Source organism: Saccopteryx leptura, chromosome 6 (genome assembly GCF_036850995.1).
Source record: "Saccopteryx leptura isolate mSacLep1 chromosome 6, mSacLep1_pri_phased_curated, whole genome shotgun sequence".
NCBI lineage: Eukaryota > Metazoa > Chordata > Mammalia > Chiroptera > Emballonuridae > Saccopteryx > Saccopteryx leptura.
Window position 1 is genome coordinate 125,387,833 of NC_089508.1, and position 17,437 is coordinate 125,405,269.

The window sequence follows — 17,437 nt, forward strand, 5'->3', positions numbered from 1 at the left end:
TTGTGTTTATGAGAAACATGAGCCTGATGTGTCCTAGTGATTTCTTCAATGTTTAGGCATATATTTGAAAGGCAAACTTTCATTTCCTCATCAATACATTAAAGAATTCCTCTCTTTTTACTCTTGTGTTGAGAGTAGAAAATCCTAATTCACATAAATAGGATGTTGAAAATTGTAGTAAAATGTTCAAAGCTTTTTTAAATATTGCCACATATTCTTCTTTTATAGAAATCCAAAAGAGACAATTCCATATGTTCAATCATCAATCCATGATCAGTGGATATAGCTGCCAGTTCTTCTTCTTCTGTTAATGTTAAACCAAAATCACTTGAAGCTTCCATAAATGGGTTTCTAATCCAATCGTATTGTTCAGTGTTAAGTGATGGAAAATAAGAACCCAAATTTTCTTCTAAACTTATTAAATGTTCAACTATTATTGGAAGTGTTTCATTTATGCAAGTGTTATTTACCAATGGAAACATTTCCAAATTACCTTCAAAAGATTTTCTTTTCTAAATCTGTAGTTTTCTCTGAAACGCTTTCATTTTGTCAGTGGATGTGAGAATATTTTCTTCTTTTCCTTGCATGCTAGTATTCAAAATATTGAACTGCTGAAATATATCGGCCAAATACTGTAACCTGACAATCTAAAATTTGCACAGAAGGAGGTTACAAAAATGTAATTGTTTCATCTCTTAAAAAAACGCAAAGAAGTTCTTGTAGCTCTTGTACACAGGTATGTACTTTTCCCTTTGACAACCACCTCATCTCAGTGATCTCAGTGTGTAAAAGCAGCCATCCATGTTGTGAATCCATATCAATACAAAGCTTTTCAAATAAATGCAATTTGATAGGTCTTGATTTAATAAAGTTTACCATCTGAACAACTTGATCTAAAACTTCTCTTAATTTTTCTCCCAATGTTTTTGCCATCAAGGCCTCCCTATGAAGAAAGCAATGAGTTATGATAACCTTCTCATTTTGTTTTATTACAAAAGATGTAAGACCCTTAACACAGCCTACCATGGAAGGGGCGCCATCTGCACAAATGCCTACACATGACTTCCATGTTAACTGCCATTTCTCAAGATAGTTTCAAATATTAAAATTTGAAACTATTTGAAATATTAAAATTTGAAATATTAAAAATTGAAACCATTTCAAAATATTAAAAATGTCTTTACCTCTTGTAGACACCTAATTGTTTGCAAAAAAGAAACTGATTTACCATTTGATCTTTATTAACAAAACGGACAAATGCTAAGAGTTGTGCCGTGTTGGTAATAACTGTTGACTCATCAACTTGCAATGCAAAATTTGAATACGGAAGCTTATTAATGCATAGATTTTTCTCGATATCAGAAGACATTTCTATAATATGCCTGTGAACTGTATTGTTGAACAGAGGAATCTTGCTTATTTTCATTGCTGCTTCATTTCCTAGCATAGTCATGACTATTTATTTTTTTGCATGCAGGCAAAATAAGTGACTCAAAATATGAGCTTTAATATTTTTTGCTATCAGTTCTGAGACTTGATAAAAAGTGATTTGAGCTTTATCAGAAACAGTCATTATACTTTTAAAAAAAATTTGCCGTTTTTGTTTGCTGTTCAGACAATCTCTTGAAAAAACTTATAGATTTACCTTGTAAATTAGAGTGTATAGTTTTAAAATGTTTACTTAATTTACTAGGAAGCAATGATTCATTTGCCATTTTACATCCACATACTAAACATAGTAGTAAAGGATGATCTTCACTTCCAGTCCAAGTGAAACCAAAGCTTAAATAATTTTTATTATATTTGTGAGTAGGCTGCGATTTTGCTTTCTTATTTGCACTTAACTTTTGCTTACTTCCAGAATCAAATTCTTCAATATCATGCTTTTTTAAAAAAAAATCTATCCATTTTATTTGGGTATATTTATCTAAAAATAATATAATGATATGTTAATAAATAAATATAATGATGTGTTAACAAAAAGAGCAGTATTTCCATAATAAAATGGTATAATAGAGTAACTATTATTTATTTTTATATATGGGTATATGCTGTGAACCAGCGCAGCTAGTAATTCCAGGTCCTGAGTGGGAACCATGCAGAATTAAGAAAATATGGGGTCAGAAGGGTCCTGTAATTGCTGCTGGAAAGAACAAAGCATGCCCAAAAACCGCATCCTGCTTTGTTTATAGGGCAAAGTGAGGCCATTAGCGTATCTTAACTTGACACCAAACAAAGGATAGAAGAAACTTGCCTCCAGTCTTTCTAGGGAACATGGGGGGTAGTGTAAACAATCCAGCACCACAGCTTGACAGACTTTTGCAGCCTAACCAGGCAAGTAAGGAGAGGGTTTGGGCAGGCTGTCAGCTTACAGCCAATTCCCTACACCTCTGTCCCCCAAAAATTTAAACTCCAAATACGCTGTTGGTTTTTTGGTCCCCAACAGGCACAAATTTCTCTGGAATACCATAGGGCGCACCTGGAAATCTTGCACCCTAGCACATACTTTGAGAACCACTGCCTTATGGCTTGCCTTTCCTAATTCTTCTGTTTACCTGGGAACAGAAAAAATAGGAAAATAAGCCAGAAGGTGTGGTCCCTGGCTTGTTCCTAAATAACCTTTGAGTTAAAGTATAGGGAGGGGCAAAAGTAGGTGTATGGTTATGAGTACATGAAACACAAAGCTTATTTTTGTATTTATTATTATTTTCTATATGAACAACTGTAAGCCTACTTTTGCCCCACCCTGTATATATTATAAAAGTCAGTGAAACTAAGTAAGAATTTTCAAATCCAAGTCACCACCATTGCCACCATCCCCATCATCATCATTAGCTAATCCCTACCAAGTGCAGACAAGATACCAGGCACTAAATTAAGCACTACACATAACTTGTTCAATTCTATCAATTAATCAATAAAGCAGAATAAATTATGAGCCACACTTCATTGATAAGTAAACAGAGAGATACAGAAGCTTGCCAAAGCTCAAACATAACAAGTACCAGTATAAGAACTAAAACATCAATTTGCCCTACCCCAAGACCATCCCACCCTATAACTACACCATACTATCTAAAATTCTTTCCATGACGACTGCCAAATATTGATAGAGATTTATTTTCCAAATGTAATGGTCTTATCTGTCTACATGGTTCTCAATTTCTAAGTACATTTCATAAACTAGTAACATCATTCTTCTTGAAACGTTTCTCTTGGTTTCTATAACACATTTTATGATTTATTATGCAGCCCCTCTCAGTCTCCACTGCTGGTTTTATGTTAGAAATTCTTAAGAGTCTGATCTTAGGCACTCACATTTTTTTCACTTAACCACCTTACAACAGGTGATCTCAAATATAATGATGGCTTTTAAGCACTATCTCTAATGATAGAGCCCAAATCTGTATTTCCAACACAGATCTTCCTTAAGTCTGAGATCCACTTGCACATCTTAAAAGTCTTTTAAAATTGAAAGAATGTATTCATTAGTGAAATGAGGTAGTCCTGGAATTTCCTTTGTGAGAAAACTGTAAACTACTGTTGCAAATTACTTAACAGATATGGGATTTTCAGGTTTTCTTGTATTTCTGGTGTCAGTTTTAGTAATGTGCATTTTTCATGAAATTTTCCATTTTATCTACATTGTCAAATTTGTTGGCAAAATATGTTCATACACTTTCAATATTTGTAAAAGAGGTAGGTAAGTCTCCTTTTTCACTTTGGCATCTGTAATTAGTAAATCTTTTTTCAACTATTAGTTATCTTCTATTCCTTTTAGTTATATTATCTTCTGTTACCTTCTCAAGGAACTGACTTTTGGCTTTGTCAATTCTCTATTGCATATCTACACTCTATTACACTAATCTCTCCTTTCCTTTATTGTAGCCTTCTAATTTGCAGAGTTGGGGGGTTCATTTGCCTAGGTTTCTTGAAATAATCTTTTTTCAATTACAGTTAACATATAATATTAGTTTCAGGATACAATATAGTAATTAAACATTAATATAACTTATGGAGTGATCACCCTAGTAAGCCTAGTATCCATTTAACACCATAAATAGTTATTACAATATTACTGACTACATTCTCTACGTTGTACTTTACAACCTGTTTTTATAACTGGCAATATACACATCTTAACCCCTTCCATTTTTGACCCATTCACCCATGCCCTTCTTATCTGGAAACCATCAAAATGGTCTCTGTATCTATAAGTTTGTTTGGTTTGTTCATTTGTTTTTTAGGTTTCACATATGAGTGAAATCATATGGCATTTGTCTTCCTCTGACCCATTTCACTTAGCATTATACCCTCTAAGTCAACCCATGTGGTTTCAGATGGCAAAACTGTATTCTTTTTTTTATAGCTGAGTTTTATCACATCATATCTTCTTTATCCAACTGTCTCACCAATAAACACTTAGGTTGCTTCCATATCTTCGCTATTGTAAATAATGCTGCAGTAAACACTGGGATGCATCTGTCTTTTTGAATTAGTGTTTTTTCAAATTAGTATTTTTGGTTTCTTCAAATAAATACCCAGATAGAATTGCTGGGTCCTTTGCTGTTCTTTTCATAGTTTCTTGAGATGGAAGCTTAGATAATTACTTTTTAATTGTTCTCTCTTTCTAATATATGCATTTAGCTATAAATCATTATTTTAAACGCATCCTACAAATTTTGATGTTTTATTTTCATTAATGTTCCATTTATTTTTTATTATTATTTTTATTTACCTTGTTTGAAATTAGCCCATATGCTAGAGAATAGACTACAGGCACTGTGAGGCCAGCTTCAGTATTACTCTTCCTCCTTTTACGACCACCAAGACCAGTGTTCAGATCCAATAGGAAAGGGAACCAGAGGATGTCAAATTTAAAATATTATCATTTTATATTGTGATTTCTTTTATGACTCATGGGTTGTACAGAAGAATTTTGCTTAATTTCTCAACATCAAGACTATCTTTATGATATGCCAATTAGGTTAGTTGTTTGAGAAAGCTGTTCAATCTTTGTTTTTGGTTTTGTGCTTGTTTATTTTGTTAGATACTGAGAAATACATCTACAACTATAATGACAGACTTGTCTAGTTCTCCTTTTGCTCTCCTTTCAGTTCATATATATAGAAATGATGTCATTAGGTAATACAACTTTTAATGATTACGTCTTCCTGTTGATCTGGCCCTTTCATTGTTATGAAATGTGCCACTTTATCTCTAATAATATTTCTTGCCTTAGAGTCTACTTTGTCTAATAATAATGTAAATATACCACCTCTTTTAGTTAGGGTTTGTGTGGTATATCTTTTTCCTGGCCTTTTACTTTCCACCTATGTCATAATATGGATGAATAACCACAAATGTATATGCTGCATGCTCCCATTTATCTGAAATTTAATAATAAAAGTATGGACAAAAAGGATGGTGGTTACCTCTCAGCGGGGAAGAATGAGCAGAGAAGGGGCATGAAAGAAATCTGTATATTCGAGATTTATACACTCTGCACCTCACTGGATGGATGGTTTTATAGCTCAAGCTTCTTTGGTTTTGTTTTAAACTGCATTTTTAAATCTTTTTAAAATTGAGGTACAATTGGCATATAACATTGTATAAGGTGTATGATATGTTGATTTGATAAATTTATATGTTACAATATGATTATAACCACAGTAGTGTTAACTAACATCTTCATCAAGTCATATAATTATCATTTCTTTTTTGTGGTGAGAACATTTAAAATCTAGTCTCTTAAGAACTCTGAGCCTAACCAGGCGGTGGCACGGTGGATAGAGCGTTGGCCTGGGACGCTGAGGTCCCTGGTTTGAAACCCCAAGGCTGCCGGTTTGAGTATGGGCTCACCAGCTGAGCACGAGGTCACCAGCTTGAGCGTGGGATCACAGACATGACCCCATGGTCATTGGCTTGAGCAACAGTTCGCTGGCTCCGCTGGAGCCCACTAGTCAAAGTACATATGAGAAAGCAATCAATGAACAACAAAGGTGCCACATGCAACTAAGAGTTCATGCTTCTCATCTCTCTCTCTTCCTATCTGTCTGTCCCTCTCTCTCTAAAAAAAACAAACAAACAAAAAGAACAACTTAGAACACTATGTTATACTCACAGTGTTAACTACAATCACAGGCTGGGTATTAAATCTCCAGAACTTATTCATCCTCTAACTACAAATTTGAATCCTTTGCCCAACATCTCAATTCCCACACCCTCTAGCCCCTGGTAACCACCATTCTTCTCTCTGTTATTCTTAATGTTTTTTCTAAAATCTGTTCCTTCCTGTCTTTTCCATTGAAAAAATAGCACCTTAAATTCACCCATCAGCTATAACCAGAAGTCACTTACTTACCTGGAATCCATCAATAAGGTCTACTGATTATATCTCTGAAATATATTTCATAATCATCTAGATGTTCTCCAACTCGACAGTCACCCCTGTGATTCACTTTACCTTAAAATTTCATCTCAACAGTTTTAAAAAATTTACCTAATGTTGTTCTCCCCACTTTCATTCTCATCCTCTATTGTTCTCACAGTAATCAAAGCAATTTTTTAAAAACATAAATCACATTCTTAGCTTTAAAAACTTTTCATGGCTCCCCATAATCATTTCAACAAAAACCAAACTCATTTAACTTCATCTAGAGGCCCTGAAGAATTAACTTGCTTTCTATTCTCTGAACTCATTTTATGCCACTAGATCCATTGCTCACTATATATAATCTAGTAACACTGGCCTGTTTTCAATTATTTTAAAATTAAGTTCTTTTTATCTCATGGCCTAGAATATTCATTTACATTCATTCCAGATCATCTCTCAAAATTTGAGTTTCTCTGAGAAGTAGTCATAGATCCACAAATTTAAAATCCAGTAGTTCACTACTTTCTCTCATAGACCCCATTCATTTATCAATAGCACATAGGCCCATTATCTGTATTACTGTATACACATACATACACAAATGTAAGTACACGTGTATAGAAAGCCAGAAACATATTTGTCTATCTTATCCCTGGGTCATTCCAAATACCAACCACAGGGTCCGTCACATACTCTGTTTACTGAACACTTCCTGAATAAGTGATCTTAATTCTCTCACCTCAATACTCAGGAAAAAAACACATGGCTACACTAGTCTCCATATTGTCACTGTCTTGCTTGCGAAATTATCTTAAATGGCTTAAACATCAGGGGTTGAAAGGTAACAGCTAACTAATTACAAACAAGAAATGGAAAAAATTATGAAGATTTCCTTCCACAGGAGTTAAAAAGCTCTTACTATATTCAGTAAGAGTGCAAGCTCAAAAACACCTAATGGTGCAAGAAGACATGAAGCTTCTTCTATCAGGCCTCATGGACGCAGAGAAAAGAAAAATTCAACAAACGATACAGATAACCTACTGGGTGTAAAACATACCGATACTATCTATTCTTTCAGAACTAAAAGGCTATTAGAATAGACTGACATAAGCTTTTGTCTGTAGGAAGAAATCAACAGAAACATCACTTAAGTCAGTAATATCTTACAAAGTAGAAATCTAAATTTTAGTAGTATCTTTATAATAATGGCTCTAATTGTTACTGATGAAGAGCCTCCACATCTACAAAGAGGGTAGTGTGGTATAGTTAAGAATATATCTCTACCCTAAAGGCATATTCAATATAATACTGACCTTTACCCCGTATTTCACTTTCCCAGCATAATGCTTTATGGTGAAAGCAGGCTCCATCACAGCTGGAAATTCAATGTACATATTCTCTTCATGTTGGTGCTTAAATTTGTCTAGCAGTGTTTGATTTGTAGCCTGTGGAAAGCTGAGTTAAAAACAAAAACAAAAACACTAAAGAAAGATACTGCAGTTAATACAATCCAGGAGTACTCAACCTTTTTATAACTACCGCCCACTTTTGTATCTCTGTTAGTAGTAAAACTTTCTAACCGACAACCGGTTCCACAGTAATGGTGATTTATAAAGTAGGGAAGTAACTTTACTTTATAAAATTTATAAAGCAGAGTTACAGCAAGCTAAAGCATATAATAATAATTACTTACCAAGTACTTTATGGGGAGTTTTCACTAAGTTTGGCAGAATAATTCTTCATAAAACAACTTACTATAGTTAAATCTATCTTTTTATTTATACTTTGGTTGCTCTGCTACTGCCCACCATGAAAGCTGAAACGCCCACTAGTGGGCGGTAGGGACCAGATTGACTACCACTGATATAATCTCTTGTAAAAAATACATTATAAATCCACTGCCATCTAACACAAAAAGTTTTTTTTTTTTATTCATTTTAGAGAGGAGAGACAGAGAGGAGAGAGAGACAGAGAGAGAGAAGGGGGGGGAGCTGGAAGCATCAACTCCCATATGTGCCTTGACCAGGCAAGCCCAGGGTTTCGAACCGGCGACCTCAGCATTTCCAGATCAACGCTTTATCCACTGCACCACCACAGGTCAGGCAAGTTTTTATTTATACTATCTAATCTGATCTTAACAAGCTAAAAAGTGAACACAACAAGAATTGGGGTTCCCGTGTTAGAGATGAGGAATCAAAAGTTGTGATTTTCCCAAATTCATACTGTAAAAGAAAATAACTGAGAAATTAACTCAGGCCTTTAAGTGTTTGGCTTAGGCTGCAATCTACTGCCCTACTGTAAGACCCATAGGATAATAAAAACCATATCATATGTTATTTGGGACCAAGACAATATGACTTTGGGTGATGGGTATACAGCATAACCAAATGTCAAAATGATCTGAAGATGTTTTCTCTGAATCTATGTACTCTAACTGATCAATGTCACCGTTAAAATTAATTGTCTAAATAAAATTTTAAAAATAAATAATAAATAAAATTTTTCTGCAATTGTGCTTTTAATCATGTGCCTCCCCTACTCAGGAAAATTTATGGATCATCAAGGCACAGTGACAGAATCCAACAAGCTCCTAAAGTCTAGACCTACCAAACCTCTGCAAATTTATGCAAACTTACATCTCTAGGTAAGGGTTTATTTACCTTCTAATTTTCTGAGTAATCAAAGTGCTTGTGATTTATTTTTCTACTACTTTTAAATAGAGAAAGAAATGCTCAAAGAAAGTAGGACAGACATGAGAACAATTTCTATTCCAAACAAGCACAGATGAAAAGGAAAGCCTTCCCCAAGTCCTGCATTCAATTAGCATTTGTAGATACATACTTCATTATCAAACAAAAGAGCTTGGAATAAAAACAAATCTGACAGTACCGCTCATTCCAAAGCTCTTCCTCTAGCTATCTGCAAGGGCAGTCTCCGTGTTTCTATGCATATGCACACTTCTGGAACTGTCAAAATTACCAGTGCCTGCATACCTCCTGCTGTGCTTCTACAGAACTAAGGCTAGGTGGTGCCACATCAGCACTATTTACAGGTGCCCGGATAAGTCTTAGAACAGGCAAGACCAACAACACACTGTCCAAAATGAATGCTCTTATCTTAACTTCAGTTTGTTAAGATGAGATTCTAATTCAAGTCTGGGGTGAAAGCCTAAGATTCTCCATTTCTAACAAGCTTCACGGAGCTGCCAGTGCCACTGTCAGGTAACACTCTGAGTATAGTCAAGGCTGATGACACTTAACATCCTACCCCTGCCTTACATTGCTTCTACTATCCCTCCTTTCTAAATTCTACTCTGCATACATACAGAGTAGTTATAATCTATCTCAAAAAACTGGTCCAAGGTCAAAGAGCCAGTAGATAGTGAGACAAGATTAAGCAAGACTCTGCTTCAGAACCACGCATCTAAAACACTACAAACAGACTGAATGAAGAAGGCACACTGCTGAATAGGTATTTCATGTTATATATGCCCACAAAATATTTTTAGAGAAAAATACTCAGTCTACATGATTCTTAAAATGGCTCTTCCAATATTTTCAACCCCTCCTTAGAGGTCCACGGCAGAGGGAAAATATGTTATGCCCTTTGCACCTTCTAGGATATTCAAGTCCAGAGATGAAGGTGGTCCATTCACAAGAAAAGTAATAACAGGACTGACTCATAAAGTGAGATTAGTTAAGAATTTTTATGAAGGATTGAAAATAGAAACATAATTGAAAGGATGACTATCAAGAAGTTATTCACTCCAGTCTCCTATCTACAATACCCTGACAGATGATGCAAAATAATTACTACAGTGGGCAATATTCTTACTTTACGAAGCAGTTGCTAATTGGTCCTAATAATTAGAAAGTTCTTCCTTAAACTGAGTCAAAATCAGTGCCACAGACTCCCCCTTACCCCCGCCGAAGTGAGAAGTGGGGAGGCAGAGAGACAGACTACCGCATGTGCCTGACCAGGATCCACCTGACATGCCCACCAGGAGGCAATGCTCTGCCCATCTGGGCTGTTGCTCAGTTGCAACTGGAGCCTTTCAAGCGCCTGAGGCAGTGGCCATGGAGCCATCCTTAGTGCCCAGGCCAACTTTGCTCCAATGGAGCTTTGGCTGCAGGAGCGGGAGAGAGAGAGAGAGAGAGAGAGAGAGAGAGAGAGAGAGAAAGGAGAGGAGTAAGGGTGGAGAAGCAGATGTTGCTTCTTCTGTGTGCCCTGGTGGGGAATTGAACCTGGGACTTCCACACACCAGGCCAATGCTCTACTACTGAGCCAATCAGCCAGAGCCAACCCCACAGGCTTTTGGGTAATAGCAAAGAGGTGACATTCCCTTCATTGGGCAATATTTATATCTGTATGAGGTAGCAACTTTGTATAAAAGATGTCTTTGCATAAAAGATGTGCACTAGATAAAATCTGGTTAAAGAATGATAGGACAGACAAGACTGTTTTACTCTACAATTATCCACTCTACAATTATATATCCACTATCTCAATTGCTGTTAATAACCACAACATTATCATTTGTCATCATTTCCTGTTTGCGTGCCAGAAAACTGATGACCAAGGATGTTAACAAATTTGCCAAGGTTACGTACAACCTTGAAATCTTAATTCTACAGCCTAAGTAGTATCGGGAAGCAACATAGGACAATATGTAAATCATAAGCAAAAATACCTAGAAGGTTTAAATCTTAAGTCAATCACTTATTACCTATATGATCTGTTTGTTTCTTTCTTTCTTTTTTGTGACAGAGACAAAGAGAGACACAGAGAGGGGCAGAGATGAGAAGCATCAATTCTTTGCTCCAGCACCTTAGTTGTTCATTGACTGCTTTCTCATATGTGCCTTGACTGGGCAGGGTGGGGTGGGGGGGGGGCTACAGCAGACTGAATGATCCCTTGCTTAAGCCAGGGATCTTGGGCTCAAACTGGCGAGCCTTGCTCAAAACAAATGAGCCCGCAAACAAGCTGGTGGCCTCAGTGTTTCAAACCTGGGTCCTCCACGTCCCAGTCTGATGCTCCATCCACTGTGCCACTGCTTGGTCAGGCATGATCTGTCTCTTGAATTGCTTCATGTAGCTTTGTTCTTTTTGTCACCATAAAAGAACTGCTTATCATTTCAGTATCAACCACAATGGTTCTCAACACTGAATATCAAAAAACCTATTAAATTTTCCAAGGGCCCTGGCCGGTTGGCTCAGCGGTGGAGCGTCGGCCTAGCGTGCGGAGGACCCGGGTTCGATTCCCGGCCAGGGCACATGGGAGAAGCGCCCATTTGCTTCTCCACCCCTCCGCCGCGCTTTCCTCTCTGTCTCTCTCTTCCCCTCCCGCAGCCAAGGCTCCATTGGAGCAGAGATGGCCCGGGCGCTGGGCATGGCTCTGTGGCCTCTGCCTCAGGCGCTAGAGTGGCTCTGGTTGCAATATGGCGACGCCCAGGATGGGCAGAGCATCGCCCCCTGGGGGGCAGAGCACCGCCCCTGGTGGGCGTGCCGGGTGGATCCCGGTCGGGTGCATGCGGGAGTCTGTCTGACTGTCTCTCCGTTTCCAGCTTCAGAAAAAAAGAAAAAAAAAAAAAAAAAACCTATTAAATTTTCCAAAATAAAATACACCATCATCAAAATAAATAAATATATAAAATACAACAGAGATAAAGGTACACAAGCAGAGTTGAGAACCACTAACCTTACAATTTTATAAGAGATGATGTATGTTTTAGGGCACATACAGCAAAAAAACCTCAAAAACTTCTACACAACTGTAGCCATGAAATTTAAATATTTTTGTGTTGACTGCATTTTAATCCATTAAGATTGATGGAAATCAACTAGTGATATAGTGGGAAGCTGGTAACAGTTTGCAGTCTCCTTTCTAAAATATTTTTAATTCTGCCATATTTACTCTATATGTCCATACAGTCATTCTGTGTGTCTACGGCATATCAATATGGTAACATATAACTTACCCAACAAACCAGGATATTCTGAGGGTAAAAATAGACACTAATAACTAAACTGCACAACAGTTATAAACTTTAGATTGTCCCACATAAACATTTTATGCAAAAATCCTACCTGATAATAAATCTCCAATATTTTAGGTTCCAGTTTAATAGGTAAAGTATTATCAAGTGATCTAATTCAATTTCAAAATCCTTTACTAATAGGTCACAGAAAATCTACAAACTCTCCATCACCTCAGCGTCTCAAGTTCTAAATCTGCCATCTCTTAGGATAATTTAACTATAAATAATAGTTTATAGCCTGACCAGGTGGTGACACAGTGGATAAAGAGTCAGGCTGGGACACAGAGTACCCAGGTTCGAAACCCTAAGGTTGTCAGCTTATGAGCAGGCTCATCTGGTTTGAGCACAGCTCACCAGCTTGAACCCAAGGTCGCTGGCTTGAGAAGGGGTCAAGGCATATATAAGAAAGCAATCAGTGAACTAAGGAGCTGCAATGAAGAATTGATGCTTCTCATCTCTCTCCCTTCCTGTCTGTCTGTGCCTATCTGTCCCTCTCTCTGTCTCTCTCTGTCACACATACACACACAAAAAATAATAAAATATAATAAATAATAGTTTATAGAGCACTCAGAACACTCTGAAGGATGCTCTGTGAAGCTTGATTCCTGAAGCTCATATGCAAGTATGATATATTAACCAGGATGTTAAATACTTGGTATATGTTGCCACTTCCCACCTGCACAGATGTGGTAACATCACTAATCAATCATGTTTTCTGCTAAATATGAAAATAGCAACACATCTCATACACAAAACTCAATCCAAGAAGAGAGAAACACACAACGAAATACATTAATGCCAGCAAATTTAACATCAAAGTAACTCTGTAAAAGTAATCTGGAAAACAGCCTGACCAGGCACTGGAGCAGTGGATAGAGAGTCAGACTGGGATGCGGAGAACCCAGGTTCGAGACCCCAAGGTCGCCAGCTTGAGCATAGGCTCATCTGGTTTGAGCAAAAATTCACCAGCTTGGACCCAAGGTCGCTGGCTCAAGCAAGGGGTTACTAGGTCTGCTGTAGCCCCACAGTCAAGGCACATATGAGAGAGCACTCAATGAACAACTAAGGTGTCGCAATGCGCAACGAAAAACTAATGATTGATGCTTCTCATCTCTCCGTTCCTGACTATCCCTGTCTATCCCTCAGAGGCTCTGACTCTCTCTCTGTCTCTGTAAAAAAATAAAATAAAAATTTAAATAAATAAATAAAAGTAATCTGGAAAACAAATTTTAAATTAGTTCAAGTCCATCCAATTTTCCTCGACACACACACACACACACACACCAAATGCATACAAGAAAAACTCTGATTCTTTATTTGATACCATAAAAAGAAACTTCAGGACTTAGACATAGCCCACATGGCCTATGACAAAATTGAAAAGAATCATACTCACTTGCTTTCTTCATCTAAAAGATGAAGCAGCCCTGTTGGTTTCTTGCTAATAAGATTTATGCAACAGGTATTATCAATATAATCTATATTGTGCCAGGTGATACCTTCAGCTCTATATTCCTCCTGGGAAAATAACAAATTAACAATTTATTCATCTTGCAGAAAATAATAAGTACATAATAATAAGGACTGAAAAACTTTTAAGTTTAAAAGAACAGTTTGAAGTTTTTTCCTTCAAATCACTAAGACATAGAAAGAATATACAATTTCAATTATATAAAATCTAAATACAGTGTATGTTTCCTTTATTTTAATTTTTATTTAATTTTAGAGAGAGGAAGGGAGAGACAGAAAGAAAGAGACAGAAACATTCATCTGTTCTTGTATGTGCCCTGACCAGGGATCAAACTAGCAAACCTGCACTTCGGAACAATTCTCTAACCAACCAAGCCATCCAACTTGGTTTAAATATGGTGCTACAATCTCGACCTACTACTGACTTCAAATTCAGCTTGGAGAAAGACAGCCCTCCCCATTTTTTTCACCCTGCATTTAACCAAAGAATCCTCGTGGAAACTGATGGCTCATTCTTCCTACACTAATCAATCTGAGCTTCTCAAAAATATTATCTAGTAACTAATTTTTGTCTCTTTATAACTGTCCTGTTCTCTATATCTACATTCTAGAGTTGATTCTGGAACCCAGAGATCAAGCAAGCATTCTTAGTATTACATAGTGACCAAGCCTATGTCACTGATTAAAAATTAACACCACCAACAGCAACCCAAAACAAACCCACCCATTTTTCATTCACAGTGCACTCAAACAAGCGTCTATTATTAAATCTACTTGGGGTCTATAAAAAAATAACAACTCTGTACAATATAGCTCAAAACCTATGGTCTAATATGTCACTTATTTACATTAATACAAAACCTAGAATACCTGTACTAAAATATAAGATATAAAATGCTTATCATGCCTTGGATCGGTAGCTCAGTTGCTTAGTGCATCATCCCAATATGCCAAGATTGTGGTTTGAACCCAGTCAGAGCACATACAAGAATCATCCACTGAATGCATAAGTAGAACAACAAATCAATGTTTCCCCCCCCTCTCTCCTTCCCTCACTCTCTAAAAATCAATAAATTTTTTAAAAATGTTAATAAAAATTAAAAATAAAATGCTTATCATGACTATGACTCAATAATGTGTGCGTGTGAACGAGGGGGGTGAAGAAGTGGCGGCGGGGCAAACACACACGCATTTAGGTACTCACTTGCTCCAATTTAAAGATATGCTGATTAAAGTAGTGTTGTAAACGTTCATTAGCAAAATTAATACAGAACTGTTCAAAGCTGTTATTTTCATAATCTTCAAAACCAAAAATATCAAGAACACCAATGGACAAAGTCTGTAAAATAGGAAAAAAATTTTGGTTAAGGATGTTCAAATTTATTTTGTGAATAATATTTACAATATAAGAAATAAAATGCTCACGGTTCTTCTACAGCAGTGGAGAGCAGATATTGGGGGAGCCAATGTTGACCCAAACATACCACAAATAAAAAGCATTTAAGCCCAACCAGGTGGTGGTACAATGGACAGAGTGTTGGCCTGGGACACTGAAGTCCCAGGTTTGAAACCCCAAGGTTGCTGGCTTCAGTGTGGGCTCATCCAGCTTGAGCACAGAATCAAAGACACAACCCCATGGTTGCTGGCTTCAGCCGAAAGGTCACTGGCTTGAAGGCCAAGTTTGCTAGCTTGAGCCCAAGGTCTCTGGCTTGAGCAAGGGATCACTGGTTCCACTAAAGCCCCCAGGCAAGGCACATATGAAAAGCAGTCATGAACAACAAAGGTGCCGCAAGGAAGAATTGATGCTTCTTATCTCTGTCCCTTCCTGTCTCTATTTGTCCTTCTTTATGACTCTCTCTCTGTCTCTGTCTCACACACTCACACACACACACACAAATAGCAATTTTACATATAAGATAATCAGGTAATAAAAAGAACATTTCTTCTTTTTTCTTTCTTTTCCCGTGTTCCAGTACTTGAGGATAAAACTGGTGGACACGACGCCGAGAGAGCTGGAACCCTTTCCCTCTGCCTCAGCACATTAAAGCAGTGGTTCTCAACCTGTGGGTTGTGACCCCGGCGGGGGTCGAACGACCAAAACACAGGGGTTGCCTAAAGCCATCAGAATTTCCCTGTGTTTTGATTGTTCGACCCCCGCCGGGGTCGCAACCCACAAGTTGAGAACCACTGCATTACAGGGACCGGGACAGCACGTCCAATTCCCACCAAGAACAGGAGGATTAAAGATGACATTTCTAATTATCCTGAAAAGGTAGACTGTTGTATAAAAGTTGTTAGAAAATAAAATTAAGTAGAAATAATTAAAGTTAAATATCTAAAATCTGCCATTTTAAAAATAAATTCTGACTGGAAAAAGGCCTGGACAAAACAAAGTTATATTCTAAAAGTTTGAGAATATTTTATAATATTGGGCTGGAAGAGGCCTTCCTATGTAAAAAAAATAAAGAAATAAAGCCTAGGACAATAAAGAAAAATAATGATAGAATTAAATGCTCAAAAATTTAAAATATGTGGGCTTTAAAAACATATAGAGAAAATAAACGTCAAGAGAAAACATTTCTAATGTATGTCAAACTCTAAGTCTCTGCAACATCCATAATATCCACTTATTCCTAAAAAAGAATAACAAAAAGAAAAAATGAACATCATAAAAATAACAAAAATATGTAAAGAAATAATGAAAATAAATAAAACGGAGAAAACATGAGAAGATGCTCAACTTTCACCTATCAATAAAAATATTGGTGCACTACCTGACCAGGTGGTGGCACAGTGGATAGAGCATCGGACTGGGATGCAGAAGGACCCAGGTTCGAGACCCCGAGGTCGCCAGCTTGAACGCGGGCTCATCTGGCATGAGCAAAGAGCTCACCAGCTTGGACCCAAGGTCGCTGGCTCCAGCAGGGGGTTACTTGGTCTGCTGAAGGCCCACGGTCAAGGCACATGTGAGAAAGCAATCAATGAACAACTAAAGAAGTCGCAACGCGCAAAGAGAAACTGATGATTGATGCTTCTCATCTCTCTCTGTCCCTGTCTATCTCTGCCTCTGTAAAAAAAAAAAAAAAAAAAATTGGTGCACTAGCTGGGTAACTCAGTCAGTTAGAGCATCATCCCAAAACAACAAGGTTGTGGGTTCGATTCTGGATCTGGCCACACACAGAAAGCAACCAATAAATGCACAACTAAGTGGAACAAAAAATGAATGCTTCCCTTTCTCTCCCTTCCTCCATCTCTCTAAAATCAATAAATTAAAAAAATTGAACATGAAAATTCTAATCATGTTCTGTATTAGTAAAGATGTAGGGAAATGAGAACTTTCACAAAATACTAGTGGAAATGTAGTGGTTTTTGAAAAGCAATTTAGTAGCAGCTACCAGTATTTTAAAATATATATTTCCTTAAATCCAGCAATTCATTTTGAGGATTTTATCCTTGAAAAATGTATGGAAAGAATGTTACATTATCATTTATAAAAATAAAACAAATGTAATATATTTTTAGTGGGTTTTTTTAAAGATTTTATTTATTCATTT

The 17,437-nt window shown here is 36.9% G+C and overlaps 1 protein-coding gene and 1 non-coding gene across 6 annotated transcripts in view; both read right to left on the reverse strand.

Moving 5' to 3' along the window:
- MYO9A (myosin IXA) overlaps positions 1-17,437 on the reverse strand; it is a 301,246-nt gene that overhangs the window by 164,006 nt on the left and 119,803 nt on the right. For all 5 annotated transcript variants that reach the window (XM_066388529.1, XM_066388530.1, XM_066388531.1 and 2 more), the window contains 3 exons: positions 15,088-15,222; positions 13,810-13,931; positions 7,690-7,831 (listed from right to left, as the gene is read on the reverse strand). In XM_066388529.1, coding sequence (XP_066244626.1) covers positions 7,690-7,831; positions 13,810-13,931; positions 15,088-15,222 — 399 coding nt within the window. The remainder of the gene's footprint in view (positions 1-7,689; positions 7,832-13,809; positions 13,932-15,087; positions 15,223-17,437) is intronic.
- On the reverse strand, positions 4,738-4,870 carry LOC136377941 (small nucleolar RNA SNORA61). Its single transcript, XR_010746543.1, has one exon. It is a non-coding gene; the product is annotated as a small nucleolar RNA SNORA61 (small nucleolar RNA).